Raw genomic sequence first — 20,028 nt, 5'->3', positions numbered from 1 at the left:
ATTGCGTCCTTGTTGAAGTTCTATGAGGAGGTCTCCTATAGGACGACTGGAAGGAGAGCGATCGAATACCTCTTTGAAGAGGGTGTGGAAATGGGTCTCGGATCCGAGTTGTGTGCTGTTGGCAGCCCATATGGCGGTGGCCCAATCCAGGGCTTTGCCTGTGAGTAGAGCCAACAAAATCCACCCTGCCCTTGTCGGTGGCGAGTTAGTGGGGTTGTGCTCAATGTATTTGCTGCATTGCATCAGAAATCCCTGAAATGTCCCAGGTGAACCGTCATATTTTCCAGGCATTGATATGAATGAAGGAGGACTATGGGTTACGATAACTGGCATCGGAGGAGTAGGGATAGGCTGGCGGAGAAGATGGCAGATTTCCTCCATACACTCCTCTTGCTGGGTTAGGCGCCGCTGTAGCTCCGCTGAATCCATTCCGTTTTTTAGGTGAGGTATTCTGTAATGAATACTCAGGGAGGAAAAGGTGTAGATTCACGTGCAGAACACGGCAGGTGTTTATTTCGCCTTTGCAGAAGGCAGGAATTGTGGTCACAGGCAGGCAATGGTCATTCACAGGCAGGAGAATCAAAATCTAGGACTGAAGGCAATAACTGGTTCTCACAAAGGAGCTAGGAAAAGGCTTAGTAGAGTCAAAACGAACAATACCTCACAAGGCACAAACAGAATTAACTGAACTAAATAAGGAGCTGATGAGACCAGGTGAGTAACTAACACAGGTGAAATCAATGAACAAAAATGAAAGAAAGGGCTACGTTCAAGAACACAAAGTTGACAAAGAAAATAAATACAGAACATTACAGAAAGATGCTAAACTTAATTGAATGCCGCAATATAATAACCTGCTCCTATTTTCCCTTTAAACAATGACTTACTTTTGATATTACCCTAATAAAGTTAAGCAACTTTTGTAAAGGTTTGGTGTAGGTATGGCTATTTTTAGGATTAGTTACTGCAGGCCTATGAAGGCAGTGCACACCGGCACTCCAACTGATGACAGTTGAATTTAGGCCTACCAGAGATACTCCTTTAATCTAACAATGTAAAACGTATCTTTATAAACAAATATTTTGAGTGAAAATGTATGAATTAGCCTCCTGTACGCCTATATCTGTATAGCAGTAGTAGCCTATCTGACAAGTATAAAGAAATCAATGTCGATGTCCGGAACATGGCGCCAGCATATCTCTCTCTATCTTTCTCTAGGGCTAGGCCTAAGCTTTTCTCTCTTAATATTTATTTTTTAAATATGAATATCATACAGTGGATGCTGATATGCATGCGATGCCCAGATGCATTTAGCGCTCAAATCTCTGACAGCTGAACTGTGAGGTAGACAATTATTGTTTTAGGAAAGTAAAAAACAATAAAACAATACACTATAACGTTTTTAATACAAGCGCCATGCTTGTATTAAATGCGTTACAAGCGCCATGCTCTACCAATTGAGCTACAGAGGACCACATATCAGTACACTCGTAACAACCTAAGCATTATGAAACTTCTATTTGATCAAATACGCCTAACTTATCAAAATAGCAATTCACTTTTATTTTCACCAAATTTGACACTCTCTCATTGCCCCCCATACAAAAACTCTCCCTCGGTCTGCTTAACGCTTATTTTAAAACGGACAGATTTTGGGCTGAGTCGACCCTCTCGCCTCTTCCTCTCTGGTTGTAGTTACTGTAATAGAACAAGGTGGGGCATGCAAACCGTTTCACACAAATGATGTGTATAATATATACACTGAGTATACAAAACATTAAGAACACCTGCTCTTTCCATTACATAGACTGACCTGGTGAATCCAGGGTAAGCTATGATCCCTTATTGATGTCACTTGTTAAATCCACTTCAATCAGTGTACATGAAGGGGAGGAGACAGGTTTAAAGAAGGATTTTTAAGCCTTGAGACAATTGAGACATGGACTGTGTAGACAAAATATTTAAGTGCCTTTGAACTGGATATAGTAGTAGGTGCCAGGCTCACTGGTTTGTGACAAGAACTGCAAAGCTGTAGAGTTTTTCGCACTCAACGGTTTCTCGTGTGTACCAAAGGACATCCAGCCAACTTGACACAACTGTGGGAAGCATTGGAGTCAACATGAGCCAGCATCCCTGCGGAACGCTTTCGACACCTTGTAGAATCCATGCCCCGACGAATGGGGGCTGTTAAAAAAATTTGAGGAATGAACCACCGGTGGACTATATCGCCCTCGTCTGCCCAAGTTGTGGAACTACTACTACAGCCTGCCTACACAATCCAAGTAGAATGAATGAGCCATGTGGTAAAATGTATCATTAAATATAAATTATTCCGTAATAAAAAATACTGAAGATAATTATGTCACTGTCAAGAGAACATACACCTCTATTTTAATTTACAATATCAACATCATGTAGTAGCCTATCAACCTTAACCCCACACTGTTTGATTATAAAATGAGCTGATATTTTACAGAACTGGAGGCTTTGCAAGACACTGACAGTCTTGTGATTATAATTTGTGCTCGAATTTGTATGTGTGCAAGCAAACAGCTTATGGTAAGGCACACATGGATGGTATTAAAGTAGGCTTACATAGAGCAGAGTTGGGACAATATTTACTTATCGCAGTTAATATGCAAACTTGAGGTGAAAGTCTAATCATTAAAATATTATATATTAGAGTTCATATCATCCTTTCATTTGATGTTATACATCAATGGTTTTGGTTTACCATCTCTGTCCTTCATCACAAATCAAGAAGTTTGGAAATCCAGAAATGGATCACCGGGGGAGGGTGTGAAATCTGGATTTCTTTTAACACAGGATTGCTCTTATTCAATGGACTGCATTTTCAAATCGAGAAGTATGTATAACCTTTCTTCCAAAGTGACTTCAGTACACTACATCTGTGTACTGCATTTTGACTTGGCTCCCTGTGATTATTTAGATTCTTGTTCAAAACAGACAAAGCATGTATTCGATATCTAATGGTTCGTTGCATTTCCCGAAGCGGAATATTTCACTTGGACAGGAGTTGATTGGGCCATGCGCTCCTCCCCATTTAACAGGTCATGCTTTCCTCTTGTGTTGAATTTGAATTATTTTCACAATGCATATTCTCTTTGACTCGATAGTATAAAACTCAGTAAACTCCAGCGTCCAGCTACTTAATGTCTGGTTATGTTTTCTTATAAGTGAGGCCTAACATAGAGGCGAGACCTGTCTCTTAGTGTTTAAAAAAAAGTTGTACTGTTACTTTAAAACAATGATGGCACGCCTACTTTCAACGCACTCCATGAAGCTCGTGGTGTAGTTGCTCTGTGATTGGAAGCAGAGAAGCGTCGAGCAGCCCGTCTGCTTCTGACTGGTGAAGGACTACCTTTCGGCTCTGCCTCTCGCTGGGCTGCTGTACAAAGATGGCGGGCGAACTGGTGGAAGCGATGGTAAGCAGAGCTCCGCTCGCCCGGGTTGATAGAAAAGGGGCTGCGTGGGAGATGGCCGGTTAGTATGGGAAACTGTAAAGGTTTCCCATGAATACTGTGTAAAAGGGTTTAACTTAGTGATGGTTGATTAATTGGTAGCTATATTGAAACTGGTTTCCCTGCGCCGCTAAGTGCGTCTAGCTAACGTTAGCCTGTTAGCTAGCAGGGACATGGAAAATGAATGATGAGACCATAAAAACATTCGCTAGTAGGGAGTCAGTGCGAAATTGTATCATTCAATGTTTAAGCGAGATATTGCATTAAACATTCGGTCCATCCACTGTCCCTTTGACTTGTCAAATAGACGTATTTTCACTATTGGGGGATGACAACAAAGCAAGTGTAGTTAACGTTAGCTTAGTCACTAGCCTAGCTTCTTGTCAGACAAGGCAATTGTCAATGCCGCTGTCCACCTCTACACGCTGCAATCCTGATACACGAGCTGTAGAAATGAACCTGAATTGATGAGATTGACTGATGTAACTAGTTTGCAAGACTTTTCTAACTACACTGAACAAAAATATAAACGCAACAATTTCAAAGATTTTATTGAGTTACAGTTCATAAAAGGAAATCAGTCTATTGAAATAAATTCATTAGGCTATGGATTTCACATGACTGGGAATACAGATATTCATCTGTTGGTCACAGATACCTTTAAAAAAAGGTAGGGTCGTGGATCAGAAAAACTGTTGGTGTGACCACCATTTGCCTCATACAGAGCAACACATCTTCTTCACATAGAGTTGTTCAGGCTGTGGAATGTTGTCCCACTACTCTTCAATGGTTGTGCGAAGTTGCTGGATATTGGCGGGAACTGGAATACCTGGAACACGCTGTCGATCCAGAGCATCCCAAACATGCACAATGGGTGACATGTCTGGTGAGTATGCAGGCCATGGAAAAACGGGGACATTTTTCAGCTTCCAGGAATTGTGTACAGATCGTTGCGACATGGGGCTGTGCATTTCATTTTGAAACGAGGTGATGGGAGCAGATGAATTGCACGACAATGGGCCTCGGTATCTCTGTTTATTCAAATTGCCATTAATAAAATGCAATTGTTCGTTGTCTGTATCTTATGCCTGCCCATACCATAACCCCACCGCCACCATGGGCACTCTGTTCACAACGTTGACATCAGTAAACCGCTCGCCCACACAATGCCATACACGCTGTCTGCCATCTGCCCGGTACAGTTTAATCCGTGAAGAGAACACTTCTCCAGCGTGCCAGTGGCCATCGAAGGTGAGCATTTGCCCACAAGTCTGTTACGACGCCGAACTGCAGTCAGGTCAAGACCCTGGTAAGGACGAAAAGCATGGAGATGAGCTTCCCTGAGACGGTTTCTGACAATTTGTGCAGAAATTCTTAGGTTGTGCAAACCCACAGTTTCATCAGCTGTCTGGTGGCTGGTCTCAGACGATCCTGCAGGTGAAGAAGCCGGATGTGGAGGTTCTGGGCTAGCGTGGTATGCGGTTGTGAGGCCGGTTAGACGTACCACCATTGGATGCGGCTTATGGTAGAGAAATGAACATTCAATTATCTGGCAATAGCTCTGGTGGACATTCCTGCAGTCAGCATGCCAATTGCACACTCCCTCAAAACATGGGACATCTGTGGCATTGTGTTGTGTGACAAAACTGCACATTTTAGAGTGGCCTTTTGGGATGTGCACAACATTTGAGAGAAATAGCATTTTCTGCGTATGGAACATTTCTGGGATCTTTTATTTCAGCTCATGAAACATGGGACCAACACTTTACATGTTGCATCTATATTTTTGTTCAGTGTAGATAACTAAATAGCTAGCTATATGCATTGTTGGGTCTTCAAATGCACTGACGGTGTTGTCCTACACTACTTAAACGAGGCACCAGTCTAGGTTTTGTTTGCAGGAAAGATATTCAATGTATGGTGTTAGGAACAGAAGGGGCTCATGGGTCATGCTACTGAATTCTGGAGGGTAGGGAGGAAAAAATATTACTCCAAGCAGGTACACTTACACAGATACACTATATATACAAAAGTATGTGGACACCCTTTCAAATTAGTGGATGCGGCTATTTCAGCCACACCCGTTGCTGACAGGTGTATAAAATTGAGCACACAGCCATGCAATCTCCATAGACAAACATTTGCAGTAGGATGGCTTTACTGAAGAGGTCAGTGACTTTCAACGTGGCATCGTCATAGGATGCCACCTTTCCAACAAGTCAGTTCGTCAAATTTCTGAAGTGAAATCGTCTAGGAGCAACAACGGCTCAACCGCGAAGTGGTAGGCCACACAAGTTCACAGAAGGGGACCGCCGGGTGCCGAAGAGCGTAAAAATAGTCAGTCCTCGTTTGCAACACTCACTACCGAGTTCCCAACTGCCTCTGGAAGAAACGTCTGCACAATAACTGTTCGTCGGGAGCTTCATGAAATGGGTATCTATGGCCGAGAAGCCGCACACAAGCCTAAGATCACCATGCACAATGCCAAGCGTCGGCTTGAGTGGTGGAAAACTTGCCGCCATTGGACTCTGGAGCAGTGGAAACACGTTCTCTGGAGTGATGAATCACGCTTCACCATCTGGCAGTCCAACGGACAAATCTGGGTTTGGAGAATGCCAGGAGAACGCTACCTGCCCCAATGCATAGTGCCAACTGTAATATTTGGTGGAGGAGGAATAATGGTCTGGGGCTGTTTTTCATGGTTCGGCCTAGGCCCCTTAGTTCCAGTGAACGGAAATCTTAATGCTACAGCATACAGTGACATTCTAGATGGTTCAGTGCTTCCAACTTTGTGGTAACAGTTTGGGAAAGTTTCAGCATGACAGTGCCCCCATGCACAAAGCGAGGTCCATACAGAAATGGTTTGTCAAGATCGGTGTGGAAGAACTTGACTAGCCTGCACAGAGCCCTGACCTCAACCCCATCGAACACCTTTGGGATGAATTCGGAACGTCGACTGTGGGCCAGGCCTAATCGCCCAACATCAGTGTCCAACCTCACTAATGCTCTTGTGGCTAAATGGGAGCAAAGCCCGCAGCAATGTTCCAACATGTAGTGGAAAGCCTTCCCAGAAGAGTGGAGGCTGTTATAGCAGCAAAGGGGGGACCAACTCCATATTAATTCCCATGATTTTGGAATGAGATATATGACGAGCAGGTGTCCACATATTTTTGTGTGCACAGCTCATCAAATCACATTTTTTTGGTCACATATTTAGCAGATGTTATTGCGGGTGTAGCGAAATGCTTGTGTTCCTAGCTCCAACAGTGCAGTAATATCTAACAATTCACAACAACACACACATATATATTAAAGGAAAGTAATTTAAATATTAGGATGAGCAATGTCAGAGTGGCATTGACTAAAATACAGTATATACATATGAAATGACTAAAACAGTATGTAAACATTATTCAAGTGACCAGTGATTCCATGTATGTACATAGGGCAGCAGCCGCTCAAGGAATCCAGATGGTAATCCTAAACCTCCCCTCTTCTTCCTATCCCTCTCTCCTTTGTGTCTTCCCTCCAGAATATGGTGAAGAGTTTCCGGGTGTCTGACCTGCAGACGCTGCTGGCCTCCATGGGCCGCAGTAAGAGCGGTCTAAAGCATGACCTGGTGGGACGGGCGCTGAGGCTGGTGCAGACAGAGTACAGCCCAGAGCTTCTGAAGAACGTGCGGCAGCTCTACGAGTCACGCTTCCCCAAGGCGTCGGGTTGGCTGGCTGCTCGGCGCCCAGAGGGGGTCCCGGTGGCCTACTCCTCTCTCAGCTCGTCCCCCACGGGCACTCAGGGCGCAGACTACCTCAACGGCATCCCCAAGCTGTCCTCCACACCTGCGGCTGAGGTCAAGCTGGTGTCGCTGCCCTTCTACCAAACTCTGGAGACGCTGTTGCCGCCAACAGAGCTAAGTGAGTGATTTTTGTCAGTGAGATGTGGAGAGCTTTCGGGCTAGTCAAGTCCTTGTAGAGAGGCCAAAAAGTTCCTGGTCAGTGAAAAAAACCTGTCCGACACAGATATTAATGACAGAAACATGACATTACAATGAAAAGTGCTAAGGACATTTTGGACATTGCGAAGCACAGTGATGTTGTGGTCTTTAAGTGTGTATGTATCTTTTTTCTTCTGCATCTGTCCTTGTAGTTGCCCAGAACAATGAGAAACTGCAGGACAGTCAATGCATATTTGAATTAACACAGAGCCAAGCGGACCAAGTCAGAAACTCAACGTGAGTTTAACACTTTTATTCAAAGTTAACTGTGTCTATTCTGCTTGTGACTTTCAATGAGCACTGAGGGGTACCATAACTTTCCCTCCCTTGTTGTTTCAGTGAGCTTCGACCAGGAATGAAGGCAATACAGGTGGTTCTTAGGTGAGTTTACAAGAGTTCTCAACTGTTCTACACACAACAGCACACCAATCCCACTCTTAATACAATTGCATAGGTCATTTTCGGTACATACAGTTGATTTGCACATATCAAGTTGGCAGTTAAAGCCTATGCTAGATCACTAGCTAGGTTTCCATCAATTTGTTGAAAGATTTTGAAGTGAATATTCTAACATCCAAACAAAAAAATGCACATTTTACCAGCAGTGGTGGGTTTCCATCAAACTGGCTTCTTGTGAATTAAAAGGGGTCGGCAGGTAGCCTTGAGGTTAGAGCGTTGGGCCAGTCACCGAAAGGTTGCTGGTTCGAATCCCAAAGCCCACAAGGTGAAAAATCTGTCGCTGTGCCCTTGAGCAAGGCACTTAACCCCAATTGCTTCAGGGGCAGTGGACAATGGTGACCGTGGCCGTGATCTCATTCGCTGCGGGTGTGTCTTGGGGGAGTTGGAATATGCAAGAAACACATTTCCATTACACACTTGTAGAAATGTGTAGCAGGACAAATATATTATTCTTAAAAGCTGTGAGTAATGACACAGTATAACTTCATTTACCAAATAAAAAACCGAAGTATGATGTGTTCCATCCCATTTTTAGCTCTCGATGGTTTTGGCACAAAAGTCTGCGATAAACAGCAAATGTGCCCACTTTGGTCTTGGCACATGCGCTCTAGCCAACAGCTTGCAGATGCAGCACAGATTATGAGATTATGGATAAGAGTGAGACAGTTTTTATTTGTCAATTTACAGTCAAGCATCAACCATCATGCCACCAGCATAACATTATGCTCTGTGCATGCCAGTCAAGTTGTTCCACACCGATCCCGACAAACCATTTCTGAATGGACCTCGCTTTGTGCACGGTGGCATTGTCATGCTGAAACAGGAAAGGGCCTTCCCCAAACTGTTGCCACAAAGTTGGAAGCACAGAATCGTCTAGAATGTCATTGTATGCTGTAGCATTAAGATTTCCCTTCACTGGAACTAAGGGGCCTAGCCCGAACCATTATTTCTCCTCCACCAAACTTTACAGTTGGCACTATGCATTGGGGCAGATAGCGTTCTCCTGGCATTCGCCAAAACCAGATTCGTCCATCAGACTGCCAGATAAATGGTGAAGGGTTATTCATCACTCCAGAGAACACGTTTCCACTGCTCCAGAGTCCAATGGTGGCGAGCTTTACACCACTCCAGCCAACGCTTGGCATTGCGCATGGTGATCTTAGGTTTGTGTGCGGCTGCTCGGCCATATACACCTGTCAGCAACAGGTGTGGCTGAAGTAGCCGAATCCACTAATTTGAAGGGGTGTCCACATACTTTTGTATATATAGTGTAGCATTGCTTGACTGCAACATGATGGTTATTCTATCAGGAAATGTGCATCAAAGCGTTCTACTGCATTTGTCACATGGTGTATTTCACAGATTAGAAAAATTATTCACCCCTGTCTAGCGTATTTTGTTCTGTCGACATTTGGAAAGTTTACAGACAATTATACAGTTTCTATCAGGCCTGTTGTGAGTTTTTCTGACGGTACTTTACTCACTTAAAAATGGTTGGGAACCTGGCTACAGTTGTTGTGGATGCATGTTTATTTTGCATAGAATTTTAGAAACTTGCATTTTGAGAAACTTGCATGAGTTTGCGGTTTTCCTCTACTGTGTCCTTGTTTATCAAGTCCAAACAAAACGGTGTACATTTTGTGATGCGTGTATTGAATGACAAATCTGACCACCACAACCATTCAATGAGAGTGGCTCAGTGTCTAAGAAGCTTACATATGTTGCCACCTATCTAACACTGATAACCATTGATAACCTCCTGTGCTGTTGCTATGATCCTTTACAGAATCTGTTACACAGACTCCATCGGTGTCCAGGAAGATCAGTACCCTCCCAATATTGCTGTCAAAGTCAACCAGTCCTACTGTCATGTACCAGTAAGTAATCAAGCTGGGAAATCCCATGCCATCAGGCAAACAAACAAACCAAAAAATGCCTATATCTTGGTTGCTAAACATGTCTATATTTGTTCTGTACAGGGTTACTACCCGTCTAATAAGCCAGGTGTGGAGCCACGTCGGCCCTGTCGTCCAGTCAACATCACACCCTGGTTACACCTCTCCACTGCCACCAACCGGGCCACCGTCACATGGGGCAACTTCGGCAAGGTCAGCCTCTGGTTCAAACTTTGCGCTGTTATTTTAAAACCTTGCCAAGAGGCGATGCTTTTTGCACATCTAAAGTAAACTTTGTGTGATGTACACAATGTAATTGCAAGCTGCTTTGATTCATTTCCATGACAAGTATTTGAAATGATGTGATTTGTTTTTGGTAGCAGTCCAAATGTTGACAGCTTCAGAGTGTTCATTCTGCTCAGTGCTCACTCATGTCCTCTGGTCCTGTGTGCAGCGCTACTCAGTGGCAGTGTATTTAGTCAGGGTCTTCACATCAGCAGAGCTCTTCAGCCAACTTAAACACTGCTCAGTGGAGAGTGCAGAACGCTGTCGTGAACGCAGTAAGTGGCCTCACCATTTTTCTCTCTCATGCTTAATTGCATTTTAGTCATGTTCACACCTGTTTACACCTGTGCTGTGTGACGTTGAACTACTTTCTTTCTGCTGCGTCCAGTCCAGGACAAGCTACGCTTTGATCCAGAGAACGAGATCGCCACCACAGGGCTACGGGTGTCCCTCATCTGTCCTGTGAGTATCTGCACTCCCACCTCAAGCCATATTTCTTATTAGAGAGGAAGTCTCAAACTTTTCAGTTGTTACTGACCAAAACAAAGAAAAACCACGAGATGAGGAACAGGCTGCAACCCACCATTTGTCTACAGCCTAATGCTAATAACATATCTCCCTTTCCTCCTCTCAGCTGGTGAAGATGCGGATAGGCGTGCCGTGTCGGGTGCTGACCTGTGCCCACTTGCAGTGTTTCGATGCCATCTACTTCCTGCAAATGAATGAGAAGAAGCCCACGTGGACCTGCCCTGTGTGTGACAAACAGGCTCCCTTCGAGCTGCTCACCATCGATGGGTAAGTAAGGCGCGCTGAGGCTTGTCACTTGCCAACAGCACCACTACCACTCACTCTCCAGGAATTTCAGAACCTGGAGAGTGAGAACTTCCTTTTAAGGGTCTTTGCAAGGGTATTTGCTTGTTCAACCTTGGAAAAAAACATTAGAATCTACATTTTCATTTTCAATAAGGCTATTGTCCCAATAAGGCTATTGCAGTTTCAAAAAGGCTATTGTCTCAATTCCTTTTCAGTAAGGATATTATGGGGCAAAAAATTTATGTTTTAGAGACAAAAGTATCAAGGTACGCTGATTATTCAAGTTTTCTCTTGAGTCCTCAATCTTCAACCTTGAAGGGCCTTATTGAGGACCTGGAACATTTTCCCACTGTCTCTGGACTAAAACCCAACTATTGTAAGCGTACTATATTACGGATTGAGTCTCTAAAAGAGACAAACTGTAAATTACCATGTGGTCTCCCGATTTTTAACGGGCGGATGGTGAAGTTGATGTGCTTGGTGTACATATCCCGGAAAAGTCTAACGATCTTGCAACAATTAACTTTGATAGAAAATGTAGTAAAATAGATAGGATCTTGAAACCGTGGAGAGGGATCACCTGTCCATCTACAGGGAAATTACCCTTTTTAATTCTCTACTGACATCGTAGTTTACATATTTATTCATGGCTCTACTCTCCAGGAGAATCTTTTTTGAAGTCATGTGAGAAAGAAATCTTTAACCAGACAGTCAGATGAGCATCTTTATATAAGAATCTGGAGTTTGAAGGGTTAGAACTATTAAATATTAAGGCATTAAACCTCTCACTTAAAGCTTCCATTATACAGTGCATTCGGAAAGTATTCAGACCCCTTGACTTTTTCCACATTTTGTTACGTTACAGCCTTATTCTAAAATTGATTTGATCCAGAGAACGAATTTTTTCCCTCATCAATCTACACACAATACCCCATAATGACAAAGCAAAAACAGGTTTTTAGAAATGTCTGCAAAAGTATATATAAAAAAAAAAAAAAACGTTAATATCACATTTACATAAGTATTCAGACCCTTTACTCAGTACTTTGTTGAAGCACCTTTGGCAGCGATTACAGCCTTGAGTCTTCTTGGGTATGACGCTACAATCTTGGCACACCTGTATTTGGGGAGTTTCTCCCATTCTTCTCTGCAGATCCTTTCAAGTTCTGTCATGTTGGATGGGGAGCATCGCTGCACAGCTATTTTCAGGTATCTCCAGATGTTCGATCGGGTTCAAGTCTTGGCTCTGGCTGGGCCACTCAAGGACATTCAGAGACTTGTCCCGAAGCCACTCCTGCGTTGTTATGGCTGTGTGCTTAGGGTCGTTGTTCTGTTGGAAGGTGAACCTTCGCCCCAGTCTGAGGTCCTGAGTGCTCTGGAGCAGGTTTTCATCAAGGATCTCTCTGTACTTTGCTCCATTCACCTTTCCCTCGATCCTGACTAGTCTCCCAGTCCCTGCCGCTGAAGAACATCCCCACAGCATGATGCTGCCACCACCATGCTTCACCATAGGGATGGTGCCAGGTTTCCTCCAGACGTGACACTTGGCATTCAGGCCAAAGAGTTCTATCTTGGTTTCATCAGACCAGAGAATGTTGTTTCTCATGGTCTGAAAGTCCTTTAGGTGCCTTTTGGCAAACTCCAAGCGGGCTGTCTTGTGCCTTTTACTGAGGAGTGGCTTCCGTCTGGCCACTCTACCATAAAGGCCTGATTGGTGGAGTGCTGCAGAGATGGTTGTCCTTCTGGAAGGTTCTCCCATCTCCACAGAGAAACTCTGGAGCTCTGAGTGACCATCTGGTTCTTGGTCACCTCCCTGACCAAGGCCTTTCTCCCCCGATTGCTCATTTTGGCAGGGCGGCCAGCTATAGGAAGAGTCTTGGTGGTTCCAAACTTCTTCCATTTAAGAATGATGGAGGCCACTGTTCTTGGGGACATTCAATGCTGTAGACATTTTTTGGCCTTTCTAAATCATATCCAATCAATTGAATCGGCAGTTCACAAAAATGATTTGCTCATATTACATTATTTCTACCTTCCGAAAATGCTTCCTCTTTTGTGATAACTGATGCGTCCTCTCTCCTTCAGTGTCAAACTGCATGTAACTGTGTAGACAGTCATTGCCCTTAAAGTCATTTTGCATGCCGAACAACCCCTGGCCATATCAGTAGCCTAGTCAAACTGTGCACTGTGCCCAGCTTTGCGCACTGACCAACGTGAGGTAGGCGGCCTGTTCCTGATCTTGCACATCTGTGCGGCACCTTCAGCATTGGCTTGCGCATTTATAGGCTTTATTAGTTGAGTGACAACCTGTGTAATTTCCTGGGTTAATGTTATCTATACGCTGTTGAAAATGTGTTTTACCAGAATAAAAGTAAGATACCGGAGACACAACTCATCTGGCTATACCTGCTAAACGGGGCGTACAATAGATTTTATTTTGATTGTTCAGCATCAGCAATAGTTTTGGTAGCTTGTTAAAGAAAATCAGTGTATATGGTCATTTTTAGATATACAGGGTAAAGTTGATAATTTCATAATGAGGACAGCAATCTCTTTTGCGAGGCACACTGCAAATACCAGAATCAAGAGGAGAAGAGAAGATCTCTGTAAAAACTTGCATATGGTCAAAACCATTTGATTTTGAGATTGGGGTGTGAAATCCAAAGTTGTGCTATGTTTTCATTGGCTATGCCATAGCTAATTTGTAAACGATAAATATTGATACATTACTAGCTAAAACACTTAATCTGCTAAAATTACAAGTTAATTAGTGGGTGATTTCAGTACCAAAGTGGGAGAACAAAAAACATGCTACATTGACCCCCCCCCTAATCTGATAGTGGTAGTGGGGTGGTAGATGCCTAGTGTCCCTTATGGCTCAGTTCAGGTTCCTACATAGTACATACAACATAGACATGCATCATTTACACACAATCCTCCCCCTGTCCCCCACGCCGTCTGGCTGGTGCTGCTGTCAGCCGCGGAGTGGCTGTTCGCCTCCGGTATGGAGATGTATACTCAATACAAAAGTATAACCAACTCATCGCAGCTCTGCCACAAACATGGAAGAGGCAATTGCTTAAAAGTGAAAGGAATGACTACGTTTGTCTGCCGCCAATCAAAAACCATGCATGGCTTAATGACTAGTACAAATCGTAAAATGGATCAGTTTCACTTAAAGTCGAGAGGTTTGACAACTATACTGCATAAAATTCAAGATAGTTGGGAACAGATTTGTCCCAATACCATGGCATTGGGTTTATGAACAGATTATAAAAATAAACATTTGACTCATCAATCTGTTCTTTTCAATTTAAACTATTCTATACATTTCTCACCACACAAATAATGCTCAATATATGGGGCATTAAACAGTCAGCCCTGTGCAGACTCTGCCACGAAGAAACAGAATCAAGAGCATCTCTCTTGGTACTGTCGCTTTTGGAGTCAGGTCCAGGAGTGATTTGTTGAGTCATAATGTCCAGTACAAATAGAAACTATATCGCTGATTTCCACAAACTTCCTTAAAATGTATATCTAATATTTGAGAGTTGATAATGTGTGTTGTGGGACATATCCGATCCCTGCTTGTGTGTCCTGGTGTGATATATGTACTTATCTGACTGACTGTTTGTCTCCATGTGTCCAGGCTGGCATCTGAGATCTTAAAAGAGACCCATGAGGATATTGAGGAGATTGAATATCTGACTGACGGTTCATGGAGACCCATCCGAGATGAGAAGGAGAGGGACAGGGAGAGGGAACGGAGCAACACTCCTGACTATCCTGTAGTGGATATATGTAAGTGCATGTCAAATAGGGCTGGGCGGTATGGCCAAAATATCATATCACGATATTTGTTTAAAAAAAAAAAAAAATAGTTAGTTGTCACCGTTTTATGTTTTTGAATAATAAAAGTCCTAAATATTATTTGAGTAGTGCATAGCCCTAGGGTGGCAACACATACGTTCTAAGTGATTTCAATGGGTCCTTCTCCATTCTGATTGTTTTATACTGTTCAATCAAACTTCAGCCCCCCATAATTTCTGCATTTTCATCCATTTCTCCATTGCCTGCACTCATTTATCATTTCCACACTGTGCCACGTAGGGCTGCATGATATTGGCAAAAAATCAAGGACTAATGTTGCAATTTGACTTGCAATTTAGATCCAAACACTTGAGTGAAATGTTGGAATCATGGCCATAGAATAATTATTCTAATTATGTAGTTGGAATATAGTGAGCAGTACTTTAAATACTTTGTTGTTTGACATTAGCCAGGGAGGAATTATTTTGATAGGGTAGTAACCAAGTGTTGGTCAGTGTTTTCCAGGGGACCCTAATTGAGATGTTACATTGCATGTTTGCTCTTACTTCATGTAGCTAGCGCTAGCTAACATATTCATGCTTTGCCTATTTCTCTCTGATTTAGAAGATACTGTTGCACAAACAACATGCTAATCTAGGCCTACACCAGTACTGGTATCAGGCTGTATAGCTAGCTACGTTTGCTCTGACTCAGTACATTTATTAGCTAGCTAGCTAACTAGCGATTTATTTTAGCTAAGAAAAGACAAACTAGCTGTTTGCAGACAGTAAGCTGCACAAACTAATAGTATAATTATAGAACGCTTGTGGATTTATATTAAGAAGCAAAGTGTAACGCCGTATCATTGTCACCAACATCTGACCATGCAGACAGTGAACAGCAAGTGCTCGTGACTGTGGTCGAGCAAAACCTGCTCTCCTTGAGTGACAGGGCAGGGCTTGGTGTGTGCGTGCAGCAGGAGGAAGGAGAGAAATGACTCAAGTAGCAAACGGAGTAAACTATTAAAAACGGATGTAATACACGGCGGGGGGGTGGATCACATTTAACAAACCAAACATTGAAATACCGTTATAGAAGGTAAAGTAAAAACCCAAAGCGGTCCGTGCATCAATACCGGTATATAGTGAAATACGGTATTCCGCCCAGCCCTGATGCCTTCTCAAATATTGCCATTTTAGCTGTTGCAGACTAATGTTTTGATACTTCATTTAGATGCCATGCTTTGTAGGTCATATGTATTTTAGAATATACATTTTTTTATAGCATTGGTTTGGAATAGTGTGTTCACTTGTTCCCCCCATCCCAGGTGTTCCTGAGGCGAACGGCCACTCCCCGGCCCACAGCAGCACCAGCCAGACGGGGAAGTCAGGAGCAGGGTCCACAGCGGGGGGGACGGGGGGAGGAGTTGTGGTAGATCTGACTCTGGACTCTGAGGAGGAGGAGGAGGAGGGGGGAGGGGCTAGAGGAGACAGCGACGACACTGAGGACAGCCAGGACAGCCCCGCCCCCAAGAGGGGCCGATACGACTATGACAAGGACCTGGTCACTGCCTACTGACTGGCGGACTGACCCCATAGACTGAGAGAGAGGGTTGGGCTAGACTGGAGGACAGGAAATCATTAGTCCCTACTACATCCCCTGCCCGCCCGCCCCCACTTCTCTGGTGTTTATCCACACACAGACACACTCTCATACATGCACTGTCAACCTCTGGAGTGGTTAGGTTTCATCTATACACCACTGGAAACAACAGCTCCCTAACACTTGTGGCCCTCCCCCTCCCAGCATTCGAAATCTGTATCCTCCCTCTTAGAGACTATTTAAAATGGTAACGTCCTCCCTAACTATTTCCCCCCTCCATCTCCTTGTACTTTGTATTTGACTTGAACTTAAGGCTCTCAAAGCCCCAAGCATTTGGTGTTTAGCCACTTTTTGTGATCGCAGGCAGTGACTGTATGGCGCATCCTCTGTAGTTCAATAGTAAGAGGTCAAGATAACCTTAATGAAGAATTTGTGACACAAGCCACAGACTATGATGAAATTGAACACCCCAACTTTTTCTTTCTGTTTAATTCATTCAGACAATGAAGACAAAGCAAATGGTCTCTGACTAACAGTATTTCAAAATGTTTTGTTTAAGTCAGAAAATCCCCCAAAATCATTGGTTTGATACTTCCCCCATTTAATTTTGTCCTTAGATGCTGACAACCTACCTCAGTCATAAATAGCGAACTTGCTTGACCAGAGAGAGTAGCACCTGAACTACGGTTGCTATAGTATTTTATCTAGGGTCTACTTTTCTTTCTTTTTTTTCTCGCTTCCTCGCATCACTTTAAAAACAATGAAATCCATTAAACATTTTATACAACTTGTACGGCCCAAATAGGGAATAGGTTATGGGAATTAGGGTCGTGTTCATTAGGGCACACATGGCAAAATGTTTTTTTTAAATGGTTTGTAACGGAAAACAAGTGTACCTCCCTGTTTCACTCTGTTTTGGAGCGTTTTTGTTTTGTGCTGAATACGACCCAGGAGTGCTGTATCTTTGAGAAGTTCTTGTAAGTACTCCCCACTGCATTGAAATCTACGATTTCAGTTGGTGTCTGAATAGATATTCAGTATGACAAGCAATTGTCATTGTGGTGGGTAAGCAGAGACCAGCAGTTATCATTTGAGGTTTTGGAACATACTCTTTTCAGATTCTGCCCAATGTTTGTGTTGCCAGTGTTATTCATATTGATCAAGGAAACTAATCGATTATTTTCACATGGCCATTTATTGTCAGTTTTCAACAGTTGGATAGTCTGTTGAGACCAAACACTGCTGCATTCAACCTTCTTCCCCCTAAATCATGAGAGCTTTACAGTGTTTTGAACCAGATTAGAGTTTTTCTTTCAGTTTCTTAAATTTGTTGAAATTATTTTTTGTTGAACAAGGCTCTTGACTAAAGAATGTCACAAATATTAGTATCCACACAAAACGGGTCAAAACCATGTTGAGGCAATTGTGCCAAAGCAGATGTGTCAATTATCTCTTGTTGCTAGGTCAGATTTGGGTGCCTTTTTTGTTTTGAGTTTAGATTGGTGGAGGCTGGAGCCCACAGTTGTTTGGCTATTTGAGCTGGTCTACACAGGAAGTCCCAGTAAGAAAATACATTATTTAAGACGGTTTGTCATTATTTACTGTTAAATTTTTTACGGAGTGGGGGACTTAAGGAGGGATGTATCTCCAGATGTGGAATGGTATTGATTTGTGAGTGTCGACATCCTTTTTGACTTATCTTTGTCTAAAGTATAGTATTTATTAATAATTGATTGCGTCACAACTTTGTTTCATTTGAAAGGCAGTTTGTATTAAATTGTACATATGTGGCAAGCAAGAGAGTGCTGTACCAGAGCCATTTATATATGTCTCTGTACTCTACACGAGTTCCCAGTAAGGGGTAGCAGAACACTTACGAAGCTGGGACTTTTTTTGTGAATGAATACGTGGCAGACTGAATGATCCAGGCTCAAGGCACTGCCATTGTTAGACATGTCCCTTTCAATCTGAGTAAACTGAGTTCTAACCAATATCACATCCTGCCTCCTCCCACTTCAACGATATTACCCTCAGAAATCAGCCTTTATTATGGCTGCTTCAGATTAGCTTTTTCCACAGGCACAGTTCAAATTGTAGTAAACATAGTTCATCTTTTGGGTTAAAACGGTTGCTGAGACTTATATTGAGACTTTTATATTTTTGTTCCTGGTCATTAGATTCCTCACCCCAGCGATAGTCCCCGTTTGAATTTGTACTGTTTATGGCATTTGTCTACTTTCAGGATTTTATAGAACTGAGTCTGTTGTAAATTCCTAGAATATCTCAAATGGTATTGGTAATACATGCATTTGACTATAGCATAAGCATATTTACGTTTTGTGATCATCCTGAATTCAGACTTGCATAGACACTCAGTACTGTATGAGGAAGCCATTGTGTGCAAGGTGTAGTAGTATACCTAATCTAATAATAAGGAGATGGTATTGACTGAGGAAACGTATGGGATCTAGTCTTCCACTTTTCTGCAGTACTCATGACATTTCCATATATATATAGCTTGCGGATTGTTATACCAATAGGTGAGTTTTGAAAACATTAAAGGTAACCCGCATTGTTTAATGGCATTTTCTCTGTCAAAGAACCCCAAACCGTAGCGGTTCCCTGAATATGACCATAGTTGTATGATTCATGCATTTTAAGCAACATGTTATTACGTCTAGCAGAATTTCATCCTCAACTAAGCCAATCTATCCAACAAATTACTCTACAGATTTGAGTCACATTGTTTTAATTTATAAGTGTAGAACAACACTGCGCAGATAACAGATTTCCTCAAGCTTTTTCATTTTGCGAGAGAGAGGTGAAGTACAGGTTGTTTCTGAGGAACTGAGCCAGATGAAGGTGAAACCTGGGTTAGGGTCCAGAGTGGGTTTTAAGCAAATGGAGGATCCGGTCTTGTTAGTGGCATCCCTTCTTATTATAACAATGCTTAAGGTAGCATGGGCAGAGCTTGCAATCCATGATGTAAATGTTTTGTTTGTCTTTTTTTATATCTTCATATGAAAAGACAATACAATTAAAATAATATTTTATTAAGCTTTGAATCGCCTCCAGTTGTTCCAAAAGTCAGACACAATAAAATCACAAATACCAGTATTGGAACTGATGCAACTTTAGGGGTAAGAGAGGTGTTTGGGTCATCACTAGTTACCACAGCCACAAAGTCATAATTATGGCTAAATGTCGCCTATTTCTACAATTTATCTTCTTAAAATCTGACTTTAACCTTAACAACACTGCTAACCTTATGCCTAACCTTAAGACCAAAAAGCAAATGTTCGTTTTCATGAGTTTTTACAGTATAGCCATTTTTGACTTTGTGGCTGTGGTAACCAGTGACAACCAGGCGGTTGTGGTGTAGATTGGTGTGATGTCCTTTACCTGATGCTGGGGCCTCAGGGACACATTTGTCTCCTTTTCAAAAATAACTGTCAAATTCTAAATAATCATATTCTAACACCTGTTATTTACTTGTGGAATTCAACTTTTTTTTTTTTTTTTTTTTTTTTTGAATTGTCTGCAAATTCATGTTAGCTTGAAAAGTAACTGAACTTCCTTCTGGAAAAATAAAGTTATTCAAAACAGAAATCATGATCAAATTACTTTTGCCAGTTTTTCCCCATGGCTAGATTTCCCTCAAGTTTAAACACTAAAATTAAACATTAATAAA

General features: G+C 42.5%; 1 protein-coding gene across 1 annotated transcript; it reads left to right on the top strand.

The window, feature by feature from the left end:
- Positions 1 to 3,323: 3,323 nt before the first annotated feature.
- LOC311131319 (E3 SUMO-protein ligase PIAS4-A) lies at positions 3,324 to 18,133 on the top strand. Its single transcript, XM_084164225.1, has 11 exons — positions 3,324 to 3,446; positions 7,015 to 7,393; positions 7,626 to 7,710; positions 7,813 to 7,854; positions 9,719 to 9,809; positions 9,912 to 10,040; positions 10,282 to 10,387; positions 10,501 to 10,574; positions 10,747 to 10,907; positions 14,575 to 14,726; positions 16,063 to 18,133. Exons 1-11 carry the CDS (start codon positions 3,420 to 3,422, stop codon positions 16,311 to 16,313), a joined length of 1,497 nt encoding a protein of 498 aa, XP_084020351.1. The 5' UTR covers positions 3,324 to 3,419; the 3' UTR covers positions 16,314 to 18,133.
- The last annotated feature ends 1,895 nt before the right edge of the window (positions 18,134 to 20,028 follow it).

This window comes from Coregonus lavaretus, assembly GCF_964263955.1.
Source record: "Coregonus lavaretus genome assembly, chromosome: 6".
NCBI lineage: Eukaryota > Metazoa > Chordata > Actinopteri > Salmoniformes > Salmonidae > Coregonus > Coregonus lavaretus.
Note: the sequence above shows the minus strand (reverse complement) of the source record. Positions and strands in the feature narration are given on the sequence as shown.

Excerpts from the sequence above, each read along its gene's own strand:
- LOC311131319 (XM_084164225.1), top strand. The coding sequence starts at position 3,420 with ATGGCGGGCGAACTGGTGGAAGCGATG. Across the intron at positions 10,388-10,500 it reads AGAACGCTGTCGTGAACGCA|TCCAGGACAAGCTACGCTTT; the intron begins GTAAGTGGCCTC and ends TGCTGCGTCCAG. Across the intron at positions 10,908-14,574 it reads GAGCTGCTCACCATCGATGG|GCTGGCATCTGAGATCTTAA; the intron begins GTAAGTAAGGCG and ends CCATGTGTCCAG.